The 25,421-nt window shown below is 40.5% G+C and overlaps 1 protein-coding gene across 4 annotated transcripts in view; it reads left to right on the top strand.

The window, feature by feature from the left end:
* The window catches only part of KDM6A (lysine demethylase 6A), a 127,041-nt gene that overhangs the window by 77,652 nt on the left and 23,968 nt on the right, over positions 1 to 25,421 (top strand). Inside the window, exons 7-18 of one of the 4 annotated variants that reach the window (XM_075853913.1) lie at positions 1,370 to 1,424; positions 2,380 to 2,414; positions 4,857 to 4,950; positions 7,431 to 7,557; positions 8,110 to 8,208; positions 9,964 to 10,183; positions 10,708 to 10,842; positions 11,276 to 11,431; positions 11,762 to 11,857; positions 14,520 to 14,624; positions 14,751 to 15,143; positions 23,247 to 24,016. In XM_075853913.1, the coding sequence (XP_075710028.1) occupies positions 1,370 to 1,424; positions 2,380 to 2,414; positions 4,857 to 4,950; positions 7,431 to 7,557; positions 8,110 to 8,208; positions 9,964 to 10,183; positions 10,708 to 10,842; positions 11,276 to 11,431; positions 11,762 to 11,857; positions 14,520 to 14,624; positions 14,751 to 15,143; positions 23,247 to 24,016 (2,285 nt within the window). Of the gene's footprint in view, positions 1 to 1,369; positions 1,425 to 2,379; positions 2,415 to 4,856; positions 4,951 to 7,430; positions 7,558 to 8,109; positions 8,209 to 9,963; positions 10,184 to 10,707; positions 10,843 to 11,275; positions 11,432 to 11,761; positions 11,858 to 14,519; positions 14,625 to 14,747; positions 15,144 to 23,246; positions 24,017 to 25,421 lie in introns of all 4 variants that reach the window. The other 3 variants (XM_075853912.1, XM_075853915.1, XM_075853914.1) reach the window with 3 other exon arrangements.

Here is a 25,421-nt window from a genome sequence, read left to right as displayed (position 1 = left end):
GACTGTCAAAGTGCTAAAAATAGAAAAAAAAAATAGTGAAAAACTCTAAATCCTCCCGGAAGCGCGATAACCCTGTCCTTTCTGTAATGGGAATATATAATGTGCTCTTTAAGATTCCAGGCAGTGCTTTCTAGGTAAATCCTCTTACTGTGAATTAGAATTTCTATAGACTGCTGTCTGCCTTGAGGTATTGTGTGTCGTCTCTGAACTGCAGTGGCCTCTCCTGCATAATAACCATTGCACACAGCAGTAGCAGCTTCAGTACCGCAATATTGGTAAGAGGTGCAGATGTTTTCTAGCGGCTGCTGCTTGTTGCGGACTCCACTTTCAGGTTAGCAAGGCTTTTCTTCTTTTTCGCCATTGGTGAGTGTCTTTCCGGTTCTCGGTTTCATTGTGTTTGTTTGTATACATCTACCGATCGCTTCATTTTCTCTGTAGCATGAAGATCTTGTGTATTCCTGGTAACAGACCCAAGGCAGGATTTCTGCATTTTATTTGTCTTTTGCATTTTAATGCTCTATTTCTATTCTTTATCGCTATCTACCAGTATAAATCTGTGCGCCTTTGGAACATGAATGTCTGATTGTCTTTTTATTGTACCAGATTATTAGTTTGTTAGTAATGAAATCTATTGGAGTTGGCAGGGTTTTTGACATACTAGTTCATTTTCCATTGCCTATTCTGTCATTGTAACTAAGATTGTGCGCTGCTTGGTGTACAGGCTTTCTTTGGTTAATGTGCTTCCCTTATCTCCGTGCTGTTATTTACTTCACATTTAGTCCTTTTTAAATTCCCCAAGTCCATTTCCATGGTAACAGCCCCGTCTAGTCATGTGCATGAATACACAAAGGGTGAATCGGTTTTTACAGGTGTGTGCTGTAGTAATGTCAATATTCATTGCAAACCGAAAAATAATCAAAATGTTCCTCCGATGACATCAGGGTACAGGCTTCTCCTCTCTGAATCCTATGGGTATGTCTATAAAATCATCAGAATATTACAGCCGCCTTGGTTTCCAATATGTATTTCAATTTATTTCTGTTAATATTCCGCAGCGCTGTACAAAGGTCCACACTTACTGTGCCCATTGGGGCTCACAATCTATGTTCCCTATCAGTATGTTTTAGGGGTGTGGGAGGAGACCCACGGAGAACATACAAACTCCATGCAGATGTTGTGCTTGGATGGATTTGAACCCAGGACTCCAGTGCTGCTAGGCAATAGTTCTAACCACTGAGCCACTGTGCTGCCCTCTGTGGCCCTCAATGCCTGTCTTTCATGCCACGACTGTATTTGGATGCATTTGGAAATGGTACCACTATTACTCCACTTCATAACAATGTGTTCTGATTTTTCTTTTCTCCCACAGCATTTTCAGTTGGCTTTGATTGACTGCAATCCCTGCACTTTGTCCAAAGCTGAAAGTAAGTCCAATGTTTCTGTTCTTTGCAGCGTTTCCGGTACTTCTAATGTAATGGTCGAAGTCGTTGCTATGTCGTCTTTATGTAACTTAGAGAACCAAACTACAGTTGGGTACTTTTGCCCTTCCATACTTGTCAGGCTGCAGAAGTGATCTTTGTGGCCTTTTCTTTGGTTACCGATGTAATGTGCCTCTGTTATGAGCGATTTTATTGTATCATGTGGTTTGTAACTTAAAGGGATTTTCCACCTTCTGACAACTGATGACCTATCCACCGGATAGGTCATCAGTATATCATCGGTGCGGCTCCGACACCCCGACCCTGTACCGATAAGCCGCTCCGGTGGCCTGCGGGCACCGGATGTTATGGCGCATAATGCTATAGATGGCTCTGTACATAGCATAGCGGCCGTGCTGCAGAACTGCAGGTCTGCTCCTATTCACTTGAATAGGAGCAGTGCTGTAGCTCGGCCGCTTTTCTGTGGCCGGAAAGAACTGCTTCCGACTTGTAGGTCCGAGGCAGCGGACAAGCTGATCTGTGCGGGGCCTGGGTGTCGGACCCCCACAGATCATGTACCTTATGACCTATCCGGTGGATAGGTCGTCGGTTGTCAGAAGCTGGAAAACCCCTTTAAACTCCGCCCAAAAACTTAAATTGTGGTAGTTTAGGACAATTCCCCTTCTCGCGCCCCAATTTATTCTTGCAAGAGTCCAATATATTACCATAAAGAATAGCTGTATTCCTCAGAGCCCTCTGGGAATCCATTGTATATGTGGTCTATGGGCTGGACAAGCAAGACCAGTTCTTGTGTCTGTGTATACAAGCACTATAGGATGAGATGTCGTTGTGATCGGTTTTACAGATTTATGAGCTATAATATCTGGATCTGTTTGGCTTTAGTTTTTGTGTGTTCATCTAGCAGATTCAATCCTCTGTTCTTTGTTTCCCTTTTAAACAGTTCAGTTTCACATTGCTCACTTGTACGAAACACAGGTAAGGAGGCTTTGTTTCATTTATAATATTCTACAGTCTCAACCATTAATTCTAACGTGTTCACAGCTTTTGGTGCTTTGTTTTATCATATTCAGCTTTAAATGCAGTATTCTTTTTTGTAGGTGTTCTCTGGTGTGTAGAATTGAATAAGTTACGAGAATGACTTCATGCCATAGTGTAGAACCCTGCTGTTCCTTCTTGTCTGTGAAGACCGGGTTAAAAGCCAGCCTGCTAAAGGCAATTTGAGGGCTCTTATAGCGTCTTCAACTGTGGCAAAAAAACATAGTAACTCTTCTGTCAACCCGATAAAACAAAAGAATGCCACAGATATTATTTTCATTTCATTTAGTTTTTTTAATGGCGCTAATTTATGGTAAATATGTGGCGCTGGTGGGGGACCGGAAGTCTAGTGGCGTAGTCGTCCTTCATGATGACATAACTCGCCATGTGGCCTGCCCGCTGTCCTCTATGTAATGGCTGCACTACTGCAACAGCGCTAGCGCTGAAAAAAATCTATTTAAAAAAAATTTATCTCAATCAGCGCGATGGGGGACCGGGATGTATGTTAGGGAGGCACTCACATACTGCATTGAGTTCACTGCTAATACTTTTCGGTCCCCACATAACCCTGATAAAGTATTGTCAAAAATTCAGGTGCAGTGAATAGTTAGGCAGGGCTCCCATCCCCTTACGTGGTTCTTTGCCAAGGAGGCCTGAGAACCTTGCTGCTCACCCATTGTAATGTCTTTAAGAAACCCTAAACAAGTATATATTCGGGATGGTAACATATAGGCGGGTTTACAAAGTGGGGTGAAATAATTAACTTTTCTGTATAGCTTTTCTGGCATAAGTCACATATGGCACAAAAGTTGCATTTTGCAGTAAAACTAGTGACTTTTTGGCCATTTCCGCTGCTTATGTCAGTTTTCTAAAAATCGGGCAGAGCTTAGTGGAAGGGTACGGGCCCTCCAGAGGCCCGAAAAATGTCATAAAATTTAGGCCAGAAACTAGATTCCACTTTCAGGCGCACGGACGGTCCGAGGTGTTCCTAATTTATTAAGAGGCGTTTACCTCTTAATTTATTATAGCACATTTTACTCCCACTTTGTTAATATTAAGGCTGGCCTATATGAAACCAGTCTGAGGGTCCTTTCAGACGTTGCTGTTGAGGTATGGTAAAAGCCGCATCCGAAAATTGCATGCGTTTTTACCGCAACCACATTGAAAAATGCCCCAAATCGCAGTGAAAAAAAAACAAACATGCAGATTTTGGGTGGAGTTGTTTCGAAGGACAGGCCATCAGTTGTTTTGCACTGGAAAAATCTTTTAATAAACTTCCCCCAGTGTTTTTTTGTGGCATTTGTGTTGCAATTTTTTAAAGCAGATGTTTGCTGTGAATTATTGGTGGCGTTTCAGTTCTAGTATGGACACGATGAAACTAGTGCAAAGGATAAGTCGACCAGGTGCCCATAGCAACCATTCAATTCGCTGCTTCCATTTAGGCCTCCTTCACACACAGATTTATTCTGGCGTTTTAAACTGCCAGCGTTTTGTAAAGTGTCATTGCGGTTTTTATGCCATTTTTAGTGGCTTTTTCATTTTAGTGTTATTTTATAAATTCTCTTTTATTGGCGTTTTTGAAGCCCTATAAAGAAGCCTAGGCGAAAAACAGCTGAAAATATTCCATACCCAGAGCAGGGCTGCGTTTACAAAAAAACGCAGCTGACCACAAAATTGTCTCAAAAGTCGCAAACCAAAACGCAGTTGTATGTAGTGCATTTTATATTTCACTATAGATTTTAATGGAACATGTGGCAGCACTATAACGCTGTGGGTGGATCCAGAATTTCGGTGGATCCAGAATTTCGGTGGATCCACACGCTGTAGATTTTGTTGTGAAATTTCCAAAATTCTGCAAATGTATTCCATTCATCTGAGTTGGGTTGTTTCTGCAGCAGGTATATGGATTTCTGCAAGTTCGTTTCAGATGAATGGAACCGAATTTCTGCAACAAAATCTGCCTCGTGTGAATCCACCCTTATGAAACGGCTTCTCCCCTTCTCCTCACTAGTATTGATATAAATCCCACAAATCCTTTGTTTGATGCCGCTTGTGTGCGATGCTGGTGTTGTTCACCTCCCTCTGCTTGCACTTGAAGACGTCACCCTCTTTAGTGTGCGTTGTTTGTGTCACTTTTGATTTTTCCTTTAATCACAACATGAATCCCTTTGTGAAAAAGATATCTGTACATTCCTCATGCATGGAGGCGCTGGCACACTGTCACGGTTGTTCTACGCTGCTGTAGAATATGTTACTCCTCAAAGTTCTGTTTTAGTAATACTCTGCTAAGGAATTGACACGTGTAATACATGTTGATAATCATCTAGACGCATTACTTTCTTTCTGAAGTTTAATACATTCAACTTTTGTTTCAATTACCAGAGAAAGTACCACTCTGCGAAAGAAGCATACGAGCAACTTCTGCAGACCGAGAACCTTCCTATTCAAGTAAAGGCAACTGTTTTACAACAGTTAGGTATGGAAACCATTCTGCCTTCCCAACTTGTTTGTTGACTGTGGTTGCCGCTTGCGGTCTGCTTGCCGTATGGTACATAGAGATGTTGAGATTTATGTATTCAAAATGAAGGGGTTCTTGGTAATCCAATAATTCTATTTACATGTTAGGACAAACAAATATACTAAGGCACATTTAAAGCATATAGGTTTTTTGGCAACAAAATCAAGCAATGTTGGTGCTGGCATTTACCTCGTGGTCAAGCTTTTCACCTTACGGACCAGCCTCGTGTCTCCCTGTAATGTGCTTTGGTTGGTTCAACTGGACAACCCATTTCCCCTATTAGATGTCAGAAGTGAAGCCCACAGCTCAGGGCTCCCATCTATGAGCCATTGTGATTAGCTCTCCCTCTGGCCGTCTCCGCACTACCATGTCTTGCATGGTCGTCCATTAATTGAATTAGGCACTTTGTAATACTACATTTTAGGCCACCCACAGCTGGTCATTGGAACGGCTGCATTTACAATCCTGCATGATCTAAGAACTTGTTGCTACCTCAAATTGCTAGTTTCCTTTGTGTTTTTGAGCACACATCTCTCCGCTGCTAGGTGTGACACATTCACAATTACATTTAATCTAGCTAAATCCATTAACAAGTAGCTACACTTTCATCAAATTATTATTATTATTATTATTATTTTAAAGTGCAGTTCCGGGTGGTGAGACCCCCAACGTTGCAGAAACGAAGGTGTAGAAGCGCACATAGAACGTCTATGCGAGCTGTCTTCAGGCTGACTGAGCGCTGACCACAGTCGAAGGTGCGGGGTGCTCAGCTGACTTCTTCTCCACCTTCGTTTCAGCAAAGGTCGGGGTCTCAGCACCCTGACCCCCATTAATCCAACATTTTGATGTGTCTATACCATATCTAAAGTCTGAAAGTATAGTTACTCTTTAAGGCCAGTACATTATATCACAGCACAAACTTGTATGCGACACGAGACGTTTGACGGCAGAAGGAGGGGGGGGGGGGGGGAGCTGTAAAGTAATTTACTGCGATAATCACAAAGTACCTAACCGTGTACACATACAAATGCATGTGATGTAGCAATGTATTTTAGAGTGAACATGTGATATTGTGCTTTGACACCTTGGACCCTGGACTTAAATAGCAAAATAGACTCACTCGCACACATACATGCACACACTCACACTATTAAGTACAACTATGTACCTAAAGGGTTTGAGGGACTCTCCACCGAAATTTGTTTTTAGTCTAACATGATTATTACTGGTCTGGCAGTGGGTCCTTAGTAACTTTTTTGCCTCAGATTTTAAAGGGGTTTTCTCATGACAGACATTTATGGCTTATCCACAGGATATCCCATAAATATCTGAGAGGTGCGTGTCCCAGAGGTGGAACAGTCCCTACCTGCTCAGGTGGACGCTGCATTTAGACAGTGAAGGTAATCAGGATTACTGAAACAGCCAAGCTCACTCAACTACACTTTTTCCTCAACTCCCTTTGAATTGAATGGTAGTTACAGAAACAGCGTAGCTCTCTGTGCTGCGCTGTTTTTGTTTTTTAACTCTGATCACCTTTTACGGGAGTTACGGTAACATTGTGGCTCAATGAGCTCGGCTGTTTTCGAAATCCCGACTGCCTTCACCGCCAGGATCAATGTGTTGTAAAGGTTAGCATTCAGAGCACACATCATTAGTTGTATAGTACAGTATAAGTGTATGCAAGGCTTTGTGTTTTGGGTTTACAAAAAATACATTCATTTTAGAATATTCACAAAAAATAAACTTCCTACTGGATACGCAAGTTGGGTGTGCTTAGTTGACATTTTTTTAAACGTATTCAAAAAAACTGAAGTCTGCTAAAATTTTCACCCCCCCCAAAACCCTGCTTACAGCCTAACCTGTTGGTCATAACAACCAATGTGTTTGCATTGGGTGATATTACGATCTGCTTTGTCATCTATCTGTATAAATAAATATGGTTTCCACTAGATATTACAATATCCATTTGACATTGTGGTGGTTCATGACAAATTGTATTGAATCTGGCGGAAGCAGACGTGATCTTTGAGCAGCTCTGCTATAAAGTGTTTGAATAGCTTGTCTGTGGTCTCGTAACACAAACTGTGAGGCAGGCTTCAAAAATGAAGCGCCCCCAGTAGGTGAGGCGAAGGTAGTTTTGACAGAAGTGATTATATTCTGCACAGGTCTTTCTATGGATGCAGCAACATCACTCCTTTTGTGCTTATGTTAATGTTTTTCTGGATTCAGAACATAAATTTCAAGATTGAATAAAGTTATTTTTAAATTTTTTGGCATGGACTACAACCAGTGGTGAGGCTGTGTTCTGGCTGGTGAGACCCCCGTAGAAAAAGATTGAGAAACGTTGCTATATAGTAATAAATGTGTCCAGTGATGTAAACACCCACCATATAGCTGCCATTTTTTGTTTGGAATCTGACGTTTGTTTTTTGTACTAGGATGGATGCATCACACTGTGGATCAGTTGGGAGATAAAGCCACAAAGGCCAGCTATGCTATTCAGTATCTGCAGAGATCATTAGAGGCAGATCCCAACTCTGGTCAGTCCTGGTATTTCCTTGGAAGGTAATCCTATTTCTCTTTTTATTATAATTATTAATGAAATCGTTCTTGCTTTGTTTTGTTGCCACCATTAGTGTAAAGTTATGAAGCGAATACAGTCTTTGGTAGCTATTATTTTGACACGTGCAGTTATTTTTAAGTGTTGGTAAAATTGCACCTAAAACACTTATTTTACCTATTTTTTTTTTTTCTGCGTTCGGAATTATCATTCAGTTTTTACCTGTACAGAATTACTCCCAGGCCACCCCCTGTGTAGTCCACTGCGGCGCGGCCCCATTACTTGAAGAGATCGCCGTTACACAGAGAAATGCCAAAGGGACCGTCCCTGATTCTCGTGATTGGCTGGGGGCCCATCATAGTGTTATGGCATATTATAGCGATGTGCTTTAACATTAGAAGATGTGAATACCCCTTTTAGAATGGTTTCATACAAATTTTTTTTACTACTTTGGAGAATGTTTGTTTATTCTTTCTGTAATGACACGTACATTTCTGGTAACAAAATATTAGGCCGTTTCTGCCACTCTTTTTAATATCTATTTCTTCCTTTGAAAGGTGCTACTCCAGTATTGGCAAGGTTCAGGATGCCTTTATATCGTACAGGCAATCTATCGATAAGTCGGAGGCGAGTGCTGACACGTGGTGTTCAATAGGGTATGTTAGACTTGTGTCTGTCATTTATACAGAATATGCTTTTTAAGAGGAATCTTTTTCTATAAAGAGAACTTATCAACTTTTCTACGGAAATTTTCTGTCGTAAAGTCACAAATTACTCAAAAGTGACAATTTGTGTTAAACATTTTGACTTTTGGTTATTTACACCGCTCTCTCCGCTTTTCTAAAAAGTAGGCGTAGCTTAGTAAAAGGCCCAAAAATGTATTATAATTTGCGCCAAAAACTTGCGGAAATCTAAACCAGTTCACAGCGTAGATTTAACTCTGCATCGCATGTAACGTCTTAATGCTGCGTGAGTAAAAAAAATATATTTTATGTTTAAAACAGACTGCTCTGTATCTAAGCCATGGTTTTATTTACTAGATTTATGAAATGTTATATGGAAGTCCTAGTTTTATGGAAATAATTAAAACAAATACATCCTTCGCTTACTAAAAATGGAAAAATAAAAACGCTTGGCGGGAAAGTCATGAGGCGTCTAAATGAAAAATGTTGCCCATAGCAACCAACCACAGTGCAGTATTAACTTTTCAAGAGCATATAAGAAATGAAAGCTGCGCTGCTTTGGTTGCTATGGGCTACCGGAAAACTTTTTCCTGTTCACCGTTTTCATTAATCTCCCTGTTGATGGAATTGTCCGAACGGTTCATGTGAATGCGGTGACACATGGAGACCTCTGATACCATAGAGATCAGGACCAAAAATGTCTTCATTATGCCGTTTTTTTAAATATCTCAAGCGAATGATTACCATGAAAAGCTCCGGTTTTTATTGGACGTTTACTTTAATGTTATTTAACAGGGTTGGTCGTCCATGTTGTATTGTATAGCAATTCAAGAATACATGAAAATTGCAGCTTGAAGAAAATAAAGGGATTGACTAATTGTGCATTTCTGCTGCGTAACATTAACTTTCATCCAACTTTATTTAGCCTTGTATTGTAAGCATTCCCTTCGGTTATTTGGAACCTTTATTGTTTCAGTGCCCAAGTTTTAAAGGGAAGCTTTTTTCGATGTATTGATTGTCTTGACGTCTTTGAGCTTTATATATATATATATGGCATTTTAAATAAAGTGATAAATTTATTGGGGTCGTTATGATCATGGAGAAGACCGCACGCATTTTTTTTTGGTGGGGGGTTTACACTTTTACAAAATAAAACAACTTTTTTGAAAAATAAAATAGATTTATTTTCTTACTCTGTACAATTTTTTTAAAATAAACTTTCTTTTTCTTAGTCCCACTAGCTAAATAAACAAAACAATCTTCTGAACGCTGATATTATGCTTTGGTGTACCTAGTCAGACAATCTATTAGGCCGTGCCTCTGGCACAGCCTAATAGTCATGCTGCCATGGCGGCCTTTCTTAGACACCCGGCTGCCAGGGCTACTGGACATTGTGTACGCGGGCCTCCGATGGTTCATAGTGGGAGCCCCAATGTTTCTGTTTGCTGGGTATGGACTGCTTTGTGATTATCTTTAGCCTGTAACAAATTAGACTACTGGAAACCATGTTCTGTAGTTTGCTGGCGAACATCAGTATCGATAATAATTTCACCGTATCGGCCAACCATTCTATAATCTAATTTTTTTAATATTTGAGATAGTCTTCCTCCAAACCATGTTTCAATACAATTTAAGTATCTGATACAATTTGAATTGCTTTTGTATGTGTGTTAAAAAAAAAAGAAAAAAGAAAGGGTTCGTAACGTTGTTAACTACCTTGTATTGCAGTGTGCTATATCAGCAGCAGAACCAGCCTATGGATGCACTGCAGGCCTATATTTGTGCTGTCCAGTTGGATCATGGCCATGCTGCAGCTTGGATGGACCTAGGCACATTGTATGAATCATGCAACCAGCCTCAGGATGCCATCAAATGCTACCTAAATGCCACACGGAGCAAAAATTGTAGTAACACCTCTGCACTTGCAGCACGGATTAAGTATTTACAGGTATACTTTTTATTCCCCCCACCCCTTAGCTGTTTCTTTTTTGAGACCATGAAGCATGTCCATACACCATAGGACTGTAGATCAGACTGTAATCTCCTGAGTTATGTGCCATGCCTTCATTCTCGTAAGATGTCATTGCATACTCTGTTCCATGGCTTGCACTAAACATCAAAGTGTGGAATAAATCCTCCAAAATTCACTTCATTCATCCCTTTATCGTATATTAATGTGCATCGTTTTTGTTCTGTGTGTATTTTATTGCCGTAGACTTGGAGACCCACAGGGCAGGTTTTCCTGACTCTTGTGTCGCATTCTCAATTCACACGAGTTAACGTTCCACATATTTTGATTTATACTCACAAAGGTTATATTCTGGTGACCCCAAGTTTAATTCTAAATTGTGCAAAGTCAAAAACTAAAGTTTACTGTCTGAAAACACTCGGCACTTGTTAGGAAGTTGTAGTGGACATGCTCGTGATAAATTAGGCCTGTGTTAAATTTCCTTTTTACACAATTTTTCCTAGGCTCAGTTGTGTAACCTTCCACAAGGTAGTCTACAGAGTAAAACTAAATTGCTTCCTAGTATTGAGGAGGCATGGAGCCTACCAATCCCCGCAGAGCTTACCTCCAGGCAGGGTGCCATGAACTCAGCACAGCAGGTGAGAAGTTGGGTTATTTTCTGCAAGCGCCCAGCTTGAAAAGTTACTTTCGCTACTTAGCAAGTTTCTTTTACTTGAGCATATAAACTGGTTTGTGTACATGTTCACTTAGGCAAAGGCAAACCGAGCGATAGATTAGACGAGAAGCACCTGTATTTTGGGTACCAACTAAGAACCTTTGTGGATCATTTTTGAACCCATGTCACATTAGACTTTTGTCTTTTTTTTTTTTTTTTTTAAATCCCATCTCTTCATCATTTTTTGTCAGTGCTGGCATCCAATAATCCGAGCCAGCATCCTGTATGTGGAGCCACATTTTTGTGTTTTTCTTTGTCCAAAGGTGGTTTAATAGGTAAAAAAAAATAAACCCAGATTCCCAATGGGGAAAGGAATACATACTGTACAGAACTATATTTTCTCTTATAATTCTTAGGCCTGTAAACCTCATCATCAGAATGCTGAATCTGTACTAGGCCTCAGTCAAACACCAATTTCACAGCAGTCCTTGCCACTACATATGATTCCTTCTAGCCAGGTAGATGAACTGTCAAGTCCTGCCAAGAGGAAAAGAACTTCTAGTCCGGCAAAGGTATTTCACATGGCAAAACAATGTATGTGGCTCATGCTGTGTTTTTTTAATTTATTTTTTTTTTTTAAACATCACAATTACATACAACATAGGGGATGTTTGCCTTAAAGACTTTCCATGTCTACATAGTCCTACATTTTTAACCACTGGTTCAGTAGGGAGTGGTTGGCAGGCCCAATTGTTTTTTTATTTATTTTATTTTTTGGGTTTTTAATGTATTTGTTCAGTTTTTGTAATCTTTCTATGTTTTCTAGATGAATTACTATATAATATTAGAAGAGGTGTTTTTTTAATAATGTTGTTTTTTTTTTTTTGTTCTTTCCTGCATAGAATTCTGCGGATACTTGGAGCGGTGGCCATTTAGCGTCACATACCCCAGCTCAACAACAACTCCATTCGTGGTTTTTGCCTCCACAGAAGTTACAGGTATAGTCCCTGTCGAAATTATAATTCAAAGTGAATGTTATGTGACGTTTATTTAATACGTATTTAAATCCCCTTTCTTGTGTCCCATGCAATATAGAATGTCCCCTGCTCAGGCCAGTACCTGGTGTCTTGATCAGCAAATTTTTAGGGGACCTTTCACATAGCATGGGGCTGTCCAAACCAGACAATCCATATTACATGGAACACATCATAAGGTGGAAAGGGTTAACAGGATCTTCCTAATTGTCCTCTTTACCAGTTGAATTTGATTAAATAGATGTGTGCTATAAAAAAAATATTAGAATCTAAGTGGCTCCTAAGGTGATCTTCTCTTCAAGGGCTTAAGTATGCATTCTGTAGTGCGAAAATGTAGATCGTGAAATTAAATGTTTTAGGCTATGTTCACATCACCTTTTTTTGGCCTACCATTATAGGTAAAGTGTGATGGATACCACTAGGCATCCAATTAACGCATTCGTCACCCCAAGGCATTAATGGGATTCGTTTAACGGATACTTTATATAAATAGCAATTGAAAAGCTGATGACATACCCATGTGACAGATGCCATACAGTGGCATCCATCTCCCATAGGTTACCATACATGTAACATATAAGCGTTTTTTTTTTTTCTTTACTGGACACCGTGAGATGACATGGGCAGTCTACTACGCTATGTCATACCTTTTTTGTGCAATATACTGAGCAGACGGAGGCCAAAGTGACACTCTTGGATTTCTTTGGACTCTTTTACAGACACTAAACGTAAACAAAAAGCGTGATATAAACAGGGCCTAAGTCATGGTTAGTTTGTTCTAAAAACTGATGTCCTTTATAGTCTGATGTTATAATGCTGTAATCTCTTAATAAATAGTACACGAACAGCAGGGAAATAATCTGCTATAATCCATTTGTCTGCTTTGATGTTGGTGCTTCACTAAAATTTCAAGTACGCTAGCAGCCTGCTTAAGACTCAAGTCTGACTGGATTTGCAAAGTTTTTGGTATTCTAAAGAAAAAAAAAAATATAAATAATACTGGCTCTGTCCTCTGTTAGGCCCTGTTCACGCTGCGTTTTTGTCCTCCGTTTAATGTTAATGCTGATATAATGTGTCAGCTCTGTGATATCCACACAGAGCTTTGTCACACACACACATACACACACGCATAGAGGACCAACTATCCCCCACAACGACAAGACCTTTAAAGCTCCTGGAGTAGCTTGAACAGTTACATCACTGGGGCTACCCCAGGGAACACTTCAGAGATGTAGCTTCTTTGGGCAGAGGTAAAAAGCAGCTGGGTGTCTCCGGCTGCTCTGAAGGTATCGCTTTCGCATGGTATAATCTAGCCGCCGTGCGGGTGGGTGGGTATGTCTGGTTCTCTGTGTGCCAAAGTTGTTTGTGGATCCCAAAAGTATCCACAGAGCTGAAGCTTTATACTGACATTAACCATTGTCTTGCATCAGGGTGGACAATCCCTCGATGTGCGGGCAGGGCGGCCTCTAATGGCATCTGGCAGCTTTAGTGATAGCTGTTCATTTATAGACCGTTGCTTCACTGGAGCTTCTAGACGAGGCTATTGTGGCATCTGTTAAATGTAGACTGTGAGTGAAAGACTTAAAGAATAATTACAAGGAAATCGGTACAATAATACGGTCATAAAGCTTAGAGGACCAAAAGGCCACCTATTGTCATAAATTCTCCTAAAGCATTTCTTAAACCTGATGAATTAAAGGGGTTGCCCAATTTAGAAAAATCTTTAGAAATGCATTATAAATATGATTGTAATAAACTTACTAATGTCTTTATCTGAAGTTCTGGGCCATTTTCGTTCGCGCAATAATCCACACTACCATGACCGCTGTATCTTCTGAACGCATGCCGCTCCCATTCATAATATGGCTGCTGATGGAGTACGTGACCAGAAACGTCACACTGCGTTCTGCATTGTAACACGCTGTGTTCAGAAAACCAGCGCAGGTTCAGTGTGTTAAAACTTTAAATAAAAAAGGTTTTTTTCTGACACAATCCTGGCTGTGTGACATTTGCAATCTGCACACTTTCTTTCACATGGGTGTATATTGGTCAGTATTTTGCATTTGTATTTATCAGGGCTGTGGAATTGGTAGAAATGTACAGATTCCAGCTTAAATATAAAATATTAATATTGTATTTAATTTATTACTTGCATAGTTACCATTTTACTACAGTAAATTATTATTCATGAGCCAGACAGTGGAAAAAGAGGAGTCGGACGTTTGACTTACCAACTCCACAATAAGCCAAACGTAGAACGTACACAGAGAAAGTATAATGGAAAGATTTCCGTTTTTGGACCAACTCCTGGTTTTGGCTCTCAAATACTTACCAAAATGCTGTTGTGTGAAAGTGGCCTAAAAAGCCAAAATGTAAAAATGTCGTAACTCTGTATTGCTTTGGGCCTTTTTGCAAAATCAGTGACCGCTAGGACATACTCTGCAGATTGTGCATTGAATCTGTGTCATGTGATCCGACCCATGCAGAGTACTGATGTTCTTTGCACCCTTTGCTCTCTGTCTTCTGGTAACTTCCTAGGTTAATAAAAATAAGTGGAATCTGTGAACTTCTGTATGTTGCTACGAATATTCAGTTATATTTACATAAGATTTAATTTTAATTCTAGCAATTGGAACAGCTACGAGCAAACAGGAGTAACCTAAATTCTGCACAAAAGGTGTTGCTGGAGCAGTTGGAGGGTCAGTTTGTCTTAATGCAGCAGCACCAGCAGGTAGGAACCTTGCTCATTCCAGTTACCAAGAATATAAAAATATTTACAGCTTATAAAATTAAACTCCATTGTGACTGCTGATTATATATATATATATATATTTTTTTTTTTTCTCCAATAAAGCAGATAAGACAAACAGGAGTTGCACAGGTACGACCTACTGGAATTGCTAATGGGCCAACAGCTGACTCATCACTGCCTACAAACTCTGTCTCTGGTCTGCAGCATCAAGTTGCGCTAACCAGAGCGCTTAACGTCACTCAGCCTGGAATCCGTCCGGCTTGCCCTGTGCAGCCTGTGGCTAATGGACCCTTTCCGGCAGGACTAGTTTCCTGCAATACAATAGGGACAATGGGTAGTACAGACACTATGTTAGGCAATAATCACATAACAAGAAGTGGAAGTAATGGAAATGTGCCTTACCCACAGCGAAACGCACTCGCTCTACCTCATAACCGCACAAACCTGACCAGCAGCGCAGAGGAGCCGTGGAAAAACCAACTGTCTAACTCCACTCAGGTAATGGAAGATGGTTTTTTTTGTTCATACAATTTCTTGCATGTTTTTGCAATATGAGGAGCACATTGTAAAATATCAGCGCTTCGGCCTTTTTATGCTTTAGCTGTGTCGTGTCACATGCGTCTGTTTGAGGCTTTTGGAACATTACATTTACGCATACTGTACCTCATTGATCACTTAGCTTGTTTCAGCTTTGCTGGTCTCTTCCGAGTGCCTACAGATTGAGTTTCTATTCTAGAAGAGATTAACAGGGTTATGTGGAGACCAAAAAGTATTTGCAGTGTACTCCCTGCAGTACGTGAGTGCACTCGCTAATATACATTCCGGTCCGCTGTCGCTCTGATTCTGAGATTTTCAGTGTTTTTTTATAGCGCTGCCGGGGGACCAGAAGTCTAGCAGCACAGCCTTCTGTGATGACGATACGGATCTTCGTCATGTGACCCGTCCCGCTATACTCTGTACAAGCAGTAGTCCAGCGAGTACAAAGAGTACAGTGGGGTCCGTCACATGACGAAGAGTTGTATTGTCCTCAAAGAAGGCTGTGCTGCTAGACTTCTGGTCCCCCGGCAGCACTATAAAAATCTATGAAAATCTCAGCATCCGCGTGATGGAGGACCGGAATGTATAAGCAGTGTACTCACATACTGCAGGGCGTACACTGCTAATAATTTTTGGTGCCTTGTTATCCCCTTTAAATGCAGTTAGGAGAATAAACGCATAACTTAGCAGCCAATAAGTGTTTCATAGGTCACTCTAACCATTCTGATTTAACTCCGTGCAATCCACTTTGACTGCATAGAGTCCTTGAGGGTCAGTTATAATGGAAATGTCTATTTTTAAGGAGAATGTTGCACCTTGACAACTTCCAATGTGTTAAATTACACGTTCATGACAGAGAGATCATCATCATCATTATTAGTGTGCAAAAGGAATTTCATTTATCCCAGGAAAAATTTGTTTGGTGCCCGTGCCTCTTAACCTCTTAACGCCGAAGGACGGATATATCCGTCCTCAGCAGCTGCTAGTTCGCGCAGGAGGACGGATATATCCCCCCAGGTCTGTCTTCCGCAACTGCCTGTTAGGCGATGCCGGAGGCATGACCTAACAGATTGCCTGTCAGTTTTACACTGACAGGCAATAATGCTTTGGTATACTAAGTATACCAAAGCATTATATATGCGATCGGCACATCGCATAGTGAAGTCCCCTGGTGGGACTAAAAAAAAATATGTCAATCAGTTAAATAAAGTTTGTGAAAAAAAAAAAAAAAAAAAAATTACAGTGAAAATCAAATAAAACTACTTTTTTTGCCCAAAAAGTGGTTTTATTTAGTAAAATTGTCAAAACACATCACACATACACATATATGGTATCCCCGCGATCGTAACAACTTGACCAATAAAATGAACACATTAATTAAACTGCCGGATGAACGGCGTCCAAAAAAAACGCAAAAAAAACTACGGCAAAATTCGCTCTTTTCTCCCATTCCCCCCATAAAAAATTAAATAAAAATTAATCTATAAGTTCTATGTACCCCAAAATAGTACTAATGAAAACTACACATTGGCCCGCAAAAATCAAGCCCACATACGACCACATCAACGGAAAAATAAAAACGTTACGGCTCTTGGAATGCGGCGATGCAAAAACAAGTAATTGTTTTCTAAAAGGCTTTTTATTGTGCAAACGTAGAAAAAACATATAAAACCTTTACCTGTTTGGTATCCCCGTAATCGTGCTGACCCATAGAATAAAGTTAACATGTTATTTACGCTGCATAGTAAACGGCGTAAATTTATAACGTGAAAATCAACGCTGGAATAGCTGCTTATTTTCAATACTCTCCGAAAATAAAGTTAATAAAAGTTAATCAATATATTATAAGCATCTAAAAATGGTACAATTACAAAATACAACTCGTCCCGCAAAAAACAAGCCCTTATACGGCTATGTCGACGGAATAAAAAAAAAATTATGACTCTTGGAATGCGACCATGAAAAAACAAAAAATAATCCTTCGTCATTAACGTGCAAAATGGCCCGGTCATTAAGGGGTTAAAGTAAAACAAAACTTTTACGAGCGTTTTTTCCCGTTTTGCAGTGCGGATAAAATAGTTCCAATCATTAAGAAGTGCCATAGTTTTTAATGCAGTGCCCATTAGAGATGTCACGATACCAGAATTTGGACTACGATACCGATACTTCGTTTAGTATTGCGATTTCGATACCAAAACGATACTTTGCCAACAGTAATAAAAAAAAAAAGTTCTTCCATTTTCTGATGTGAGGCGTGAGGTGTGATGAATTTTGAATGTGCGGCACATTAATAGTAATTAACCCCATCAGGTTTCTCAGTCATAATAGACAACACTGGGTTAATGTGTAAGGTACATGATGGGGTTAATTACGATTAATGTGAAGCACATGGGGGTTAAATTTGTCACACCTCGTGCCTTACAATAATAAGTGAAATGTTTTTATTTAATTTTTTTTACAGCGTACACATCATAAATGACGCAAAAAAGTTGTTGTGCAGGTTATTACGGCTGCGCCAATACCGAATATGTATTTTATGTATTGAGACTTCTTTTAATGTTTATTGTAAAAAAATGTGTATTTTTTTTAAAATTTAATATTACTTTGTTTTTACTTTATTTTTAAACTTTAATGTACTGGCATGTATCAGATATATGCCAGTACATTAGCCTGTGTACGTATAGTACACTGGCAGTTGTTAGGACATACCTAAGTATGCCCTAACAGAAAATATGGTAAGACAGCCCTGGGGTCCTTCAATGGACCCTGGGCTTCTGCCCATATATGGTATGGCCCTCGATTGCGTCACAGGAATTCCCTGTGGCGCAATCCAAGGGGCATTTCCCTTCTCATTTTCTCCTGAATGCTGCAGTCAGCCTTGATTGCAGCATTCAGAAGAATTTCTCTGACCTCCGCCGTTATAGAGCGGGGCTGCGGCTGTGTAATACAGCCATTGCCCCGCTCCTGATATAAGTGCGCGCGCGGTCAGCATGAGATGTGGCCGGCGCTGCACTAATGAGCGCAGGCACTGAACACAAAACATGGGGGTGTTTTGTAGTGCGCCCACCATGTTCTGTCTTTAGTACAGCGCTGGCCGCATCACATCATCCTGACGGAGCGCACTTGTCAAGACTCAGTAGCGGGGCAATGGCTGTATCACACATGTATTACACAGCCGCAGCCCCGCTCTCATACATTCATGTGTTACAATACTAAGTTGTGCGGACGCACAGCTTAGTATCGAAATACATGAAACAACGGTATCGAACCGTTTGGGGGTGCACAGTATCGAAACCGTATCAAAGTTTCGATGCATCGTGCATCCCTAGTGCCCATAATATAGTATTAACCTCTCTTCTCCAACATGCAAGTTGCACTCTAAAGTGCCTCCATAGCAGAGCCAGCCATAGTGCCCCTCTAAGTCTGCCATCTTCCCCTTATAACAGTACCAGCCATAATCTGATCAATTGCAAATAGTGATAAATAATTAATTATCACTGATAGACAACCAAGCACACTCAATATATCATTTAGCGATCACATCTGTTAAACTCCCACTGTTAAAGAATGTTCAGACAGATTTGGTAACTTTTCTATGATTCCTCAGATTATAATCAGTTTGAAATAATTGTTTTCAGTAAAAGCTCACGGGAGAATTTTTGAGCATTTTGCTTTGTAAATCCCCAGCATAGATTGCAGCAACAAAGTTTTTAGACACGTATTACACCTACTTTGGCTACTTTGTGAAAAGTGTTAAGAAAAAGGATTCCACGTTTTTTTTTAAAGATGTGCTCCAATATTTTATATAAAATATCTGTGTACATGAACACCAGCCATGAGGTGCTATAAGGAAGGGAAATGTGTCTAACATGTTTAGCGCATTGCACCAAGTATATTACACCATATATGCCATTTTCTACAATGTGTCAATTCAGGTACCCTGCAAAACTTCCCAAAACGCCCCCATTTTGATTATCATTAGAAAATAATTTTCTGTCTATTTGGCAGAAAAATCAGTGTCTGTATTCAATAGATTGTGATATTGTGAAGCCGAACAGTCAGGCCTCATGCACACGGCCGTGCCCGTAATCACAGCCTGTGATTGCGGACACGGTCGACCGCGCGCCGCATTTTTATGCTGTGCTCCTATACAAAGTATGGGAGCACGGCCCGTAAAATCTGAAAAGCAGGACATGATCCATATTTCCCGGCACGGACACCTTTCCGTAGCGCTACGGAAAGGTGTCCGCGGCCAATAGAATCGGGTGCGTCCGTAATTGCGGTCCGTAATTGCGGACCATATTGCGGTCCGCAATTACGGAGTGGTTTCACGGTCATGTGCATGTGGCCTCACTCCTTTTTATTTCTCGATATTGGATACTTTAGAAGCTATTTTTTTTTTTTGTTTAGTATATTTAATTTGTTTGGCTTTTTGGTGTTTTTGATGTTGGGTATTTCAATAATAAGTGAACCCAAAATATTTATTAAGGTCTACTTTTCCTATCTGAAGAGGGAAGAGCTGGATAAAACTAGGGTTGTCCTAAAAAATTTTTTTACAACATCATGAAAGTGGAGTTGGTGGGAGAATGTGCAATCAGTAGAAACCAACAACCACTTCAATAATAGTTTGTTTTGTTTAAAGGGGTTTTCCCATCAGAGAACACATGTCATAAATGTCAGATAGATGCGGATCCCACCCCTGGGACCCTCATCTATCTCTAGGCCCCCTAAACGCCGTTCTAGCTTTTTGTGCTCACGCTGCCTCCCGGCCACTTCCTGATTACATGGTCGGGAGTTACGGAAATGGCGTTACTCGCTGAGCTACGCTGTTTCCGTAGCTCCCATAGTAGTGAATGGCAGTTATGGAAGCAGCGTATCGTGCGAGCTACGCTGTTTCCGTAACTGCTATTCAGTTCTATGGGGGTTATGGAAACAGCGTAGCTCAGCGAGTTACGCTGTTTCCGTAACTCCCGACCATGTAATCAGTAAGTGGCCGGGAGGCAGCGTGAGCACAAAAAGCTAGAACAGGGTTTAGGGGGCCCCGTTCTAGCGATAGGTGCGAGTCGCAGAGGTGGGCCCCGCATCTATCTGACATTCATGACATATCCTGTGGATACATCCTAAATGTGTGTGTGATGGGAAAACCCCTTTAAAGCTTTATTTGTAGTATTCTACCTTATTGTCTGTGTTCCCTATTTCCTCGTAGTAATACTTCTGTCTGTAGCTGCGTGTTCACTTCTATATGCATATTTGCAGGTATTTGTGTAGATGTCTGGGCTCACGTGTGCGAAGTATCCTTACTGCTCAGTTTCTGCTCTAGCACAGATGTGTCCTATCTAAAGCTGCATTTATAATGGACGATTTCGGCTATGGCTCCACAGAGTTGCTCTCAGTTCCCTGAATTACTGCAACTTGCTGTCCTTTTCTTGGTTTTCCTTTTGGGGGAAAAAATTGCAGTGAATTTTGAAAATGTGAGATTTATTTACAAGGTCGCTTACAACTTTCCCATAGCTAGACATTGAAGTCGCCCACGAGTTGTAGTAATGCTGCTTTTTTTTTATACTGCTAACAATGGTAGACTCTGTGTAGCATTAAAGAGGCTCTGTCACCACATTATACGTGGCCTATATTGTACATGATGTGATCGGCGCTGTAATGTAGATAACAACAGTGTTTTTTTATTTAGAAAAATGATCATTTTTGACAGAGTTATGACCTATTTTAGCTTTATGCTAATGAGTTTCTCAATGGACAACTGGGCATGTTTTACTATATGACCAAGTGGGCATTGTACAGAGGAGTGTATGACGCTGACCAATCAGTGACTAATCAGCATCATACACTTCTCTCCATTCATTTACACTGCAGATAGCGATATAGCTATATCGCTATCTGCAGCCTCATACACATACACACTAACATTACTGCAGTGTCCTGATAATGAATATACATTACCTCCAGCCAGGACGGGATGTGTATTCAGAATCCTGACCACTTCTGTAGCGTCTCTGCGATTTACAGCATAGCAGGTGTAGTCTCGCGAGATTACGCTGTAAGCTGTCATTCACAGCGAGATCTCGCTGTGCTGTGCTATAAATCACAGAGACGCTACAGAAGTGGTCAGGATTCTGAATACACATCCCGTCCTGGCTGGAGGTAATTTATATTCATTATCAGGACACTGCAGTAATGTTAGTGTGTGTATGAGGCTGCAGATAGCGATATAGCTATATCGCTATCTGCAGTGTAAATGAATGGAGAGAAGTGTATGACACTGATTGGTCACTGATTGGTCAGCGTCATACACTTCTCTCCACAACGCCCACTTGGTCATCTAGTAAAACACGCCCAGTTGTCAATTGAGAAACTCATTAGCATAAAGCTAATATAGGTCATAACTCCGTCAAAAATGATAGTTATTCTAAATAAAAAACACTGCTGTAATCTACATTACAGCGCCAATCACATCATGTATAATATAGGCCACTTATAATGTGGCGACAGAGCCTCTTTAACCTTATTGGAAAAACTCTTCCTGTTTGAATGGTTAACGATAAATTGATTGTTGATGGAATGGTTGCTGCTTGCAAAGTTTGTTATAATGGGTTATCATCGCATGGTTGGGTCATGTAAAAATGGCTGCTTAACGATTGGTTACCGAAGCAGTCTGATTATATGTTTTATCTAATGCTCTGTTCACGTGACTTTTGTGATTTGTATTCGGCACTTATGTCAGGAGTACTTCAAGTTTGATCTATATGATATTTAATTTTACTTTGTTTTTATAGGTTAGACTGGAAAAGGTTGAAATGGATGTGTAAAAAAATAGAAATAAATTGGGCAAATTTGTGTATTGAAACTTTTAAGTTGACACATGCTTTTCAAACCATTTATGCTAATCTAATAGCATACTAGCTATAGATCAACTTTGTGATTGACTTACTGTTAAAATGTAGTTGTTTTATCCATGCAAATTGTGTGAAGTTACTGCCACTATGTGTTTCCCTATAATCTGCTGTGTACCCACTGTTAGGCAAAATCCATCTTAGTTACAGAGCAGAATTGAGGGACTGCAGGAAGTAGGGGGGTGTCTCTTCACAGCCTGTCCATAAAATTCTTTAGGGGATGGAGTTGGGAGGGAAAGAGACATAGACGTGCTACCCATAGAAGTCTATGGAGAGGGTAGGGGGGAGCAGGGAGAGACAGATGCTGCTCCTAGAAGTCCATGTATAGTGAAGGGAGAAAGCAGGAACAGATATGAGACACAGACTGCTGGTAAGAGTTCTCTTACCCCAGTGCTGGATTCTCAGCTACACTGCTCATTACTGCTGTATAATCTCCTTCATGTTGCTAGGAGAGGGGGATTACTCCCTTCTATGTGTGCAGTGTATAGAAGACATGATAGCAGTAAGGCTCCTCCCAGTAACACAGGGAAAACTGAGAATTAGAGAGAGCCTGCAGAGGGGAAAACTGCTAAATAATGTAGAATACAAGTCATATAATGCCCAAAAATAGTTATTTGTATGACTGTTTATTCTAAAAGGTCCCCTGAAAAGTTAGGTACGCTTACATTTTTGGGGAATCGGTTTTGTGTTAACGCTGCAGTTTCTAAGTTTAATTTTACACTTTATTTACAGGTAGTTATGACAAGATATTTTAGGGGAAAACCAGTGATACCATAGAAGTCTTGTGGATGTAGTTAAATTAACACTACTAGAATATGAGAGACTTCTTTCTTTGGGCAACAACATTCCCAAATGATGTACACGTTCAGCTCCTCGGTACAACATCAGTCTTTAGCTTATTGCAACCATTTTTAGTCTTAAGGAGGTGACAAGTGTCTGTGTGTGATGTAAGATAATCAAACTACGTGTGTGTGTGTGTGTGTGTGTGTGTGTGTGTGTGTGTGTGTATATATATGTGTGTGTGTAACTTTTACATAACTCCTCTATCTCTCCACCACCTTATTTTAATTACATTTTAGTTTTTGCACGCCTATTATCAGGCACTTCCTATTTTTCAGTCACTAAATTAAATTAATATATTTATCTTATTCATTTTTAGGGGCTTCATAAAGGTCAGAATTCACATTTGGCAGGTCCTAATGGTGAACGACCTCTTTCTTCCACTGGGCCTTCCCAGCAACTCCAAGCAGCTGGCACTGGTATTCAAAATCAGGTTGGACATCCTACCATGCCTAGCAATTCAGTAACACAGGGGGCTGCTCTCAATCACCTCTCCTCTCACACTGCTACCTCAGGTGGACAACAAGGCATTATATTAACCAAAGAGAGCAAGCCTTCAGGAAACGGATCAGTGCCTGAAACAAGCAGGCTTTCTGAAGGGACACCTAACAGCACTGCCGGTATAGAGGGACTCCCTAATCATGTCCATCAGGTGACGGCAGATACTGTTCCTAGCCATGGAGATTCTAAGTCACCAGGTTTACTTAGTTCAGACAATCCTCAGCTCTCTGCCTTGTTGATGGGAAAAGCCAATAACAATGTGGGTACTGGAACCTGTGACAAAGTCAACAATATACATCCAGATGTTCATACAAAAACTGAGAATTCTGTTGCCTCCTCCCCTTCTTCAGCCATTTCCACAGCAACACCTTCTCCAAAATCTACTGAACGGACTATGACCAACAGTGTTATCAGCCTTAACAGCCCCCACAGTGGACTTGATACAGTCAATGGAGAGGGAGTTGAGGACTCTCAGAGCCCCACAAAAAAGGACCCTCCTTTAATTACCCACAAACCAAGTCCCAAGACCATACCATCCATGTCAGTCTCCATCTACCCCAGCTCGACAGAGGTTTTAAAAGCATGCCGGTAAGTAATATTGGGTATACTTTTTTTTTTTTATGCTGCCTGGGTAATGCCTTTATAGGGTCTTAAATTATTAAATATTCACTGCTTCACATGGAATTATGCTTACAACCTTGCGTTTTTTTTGTTTACCAATATATAATTTTTATTGGATTTAAAAAATATAAGACATGGTACAAAAGGCAACCTGTACATTAAAACAGAGTATGCGTATGAGGTAATACAATGACAGGTTAGTATACGATGGAAATACCCGTTGAACAATAATGTAGATCATGAGACGTATCTAATCTAGTACATCATGTAACAGACAACCGTGCGTTCTTCAAGTGCCACACTGTAAGGCAATTTGTACCTTGTGAAGTGCACAATCGACTTTATACAGTTGAATTTTTTGTGTTTTATGTAAACGGTCTTTAATGCATCTGCCAATGTGAGCCTTCTCTTCTGTTGGTAGAAAGTTTTTTTCAATTATGTTTGTGCTAAGTTTTCTACCTTTAAAAACCTGCGTCCCTGATCATTTATTTATAATTGTACACATGTAAATTGTGGCTGTACCTACTACTATACAATTTTATCTTGTAACAAACACCATGCCTGGCTCACAAAGCTTATTAGATGGTTTTCGCAACTGCTGCTTATTTCCTAAGGGAATAAACCATTGGGCATGTTAAGCTCCAGGGCTTCCCCTTAACACATTAGATCGGCTGATCCCACGAGGAGACCTTTATCAAATGTCTATGGCCAGCTAAAATTCGATTCTTCCATGTTTTTTTGATCTTCTGTGGAGCTGAATCTTTTTAGAAACTCTTTCAGGCCCACCCCTCCCCACTGTTAAAGAGGCTCTGTCACCAGATTTTCAAATCCCTATCTCCTATTGCAGCAGATCGGCGCTGCAATGTAGATAACAGTAACGGTTTTTTTCTTTCAAAAACAAGCATTTTTGGCCAAGTTATGACCATTTTTATATTTATGCAAATGAGCCTTTCTTATGTACAACTGGGCGTGTTTAAAGTTATGTCCAAGTGGTCGTGTATTGTGTGTGTACATCTGGGCGTTTTTACTTGTTTTACTAGCTGGGCGAATCAGCATCATCCACTTCTTTTCGTTAACCACCCAGCTTCTGGCAGTGCACAGACACACAGCGTGTCCTCGCAAGATCACGCTGTGACGTCACTCACTTCCTCCCACAGGAACTTCATCGCGTCGGATGAGCGAGGACACGCTGTGTGTCTGTGAACTGCCAGAAGCTGGGTGGTAACGAAGAGAAGTGGATGATGCTGATTCGTCAGCATCATACACTTCTATTCACAACGCCCAGCTAGTAAAACAAGTAAAAACGCCCAGATGTACACACACAATACACGCCCACTTGGACATAACTTTAAACACGCCCAGTTGTACATAA

The sequence above is a fragment of the Rhinoderma darwinii genome, chromosome 2 (assembly GCF_050947455.1).
Source record: "Rhinoderma darwinii isolate aRhiDar2 chromosome 2, aRhiDar2.hap1, whole genome shotgun sequence".
NCBI classification, from domain to species: domain Eukaryota; kingdom Metazoa; phylum Chordata; class Amphibia; order Anura; family Rhinodermatidae; genus Rhinoderma; species Rhinoderma darwinii.
The sequence above is the reverse complement of the archived record's forward strand: the minus strand, read 5'-3'. Positions and strand labels throughout refer to the sequence as shown.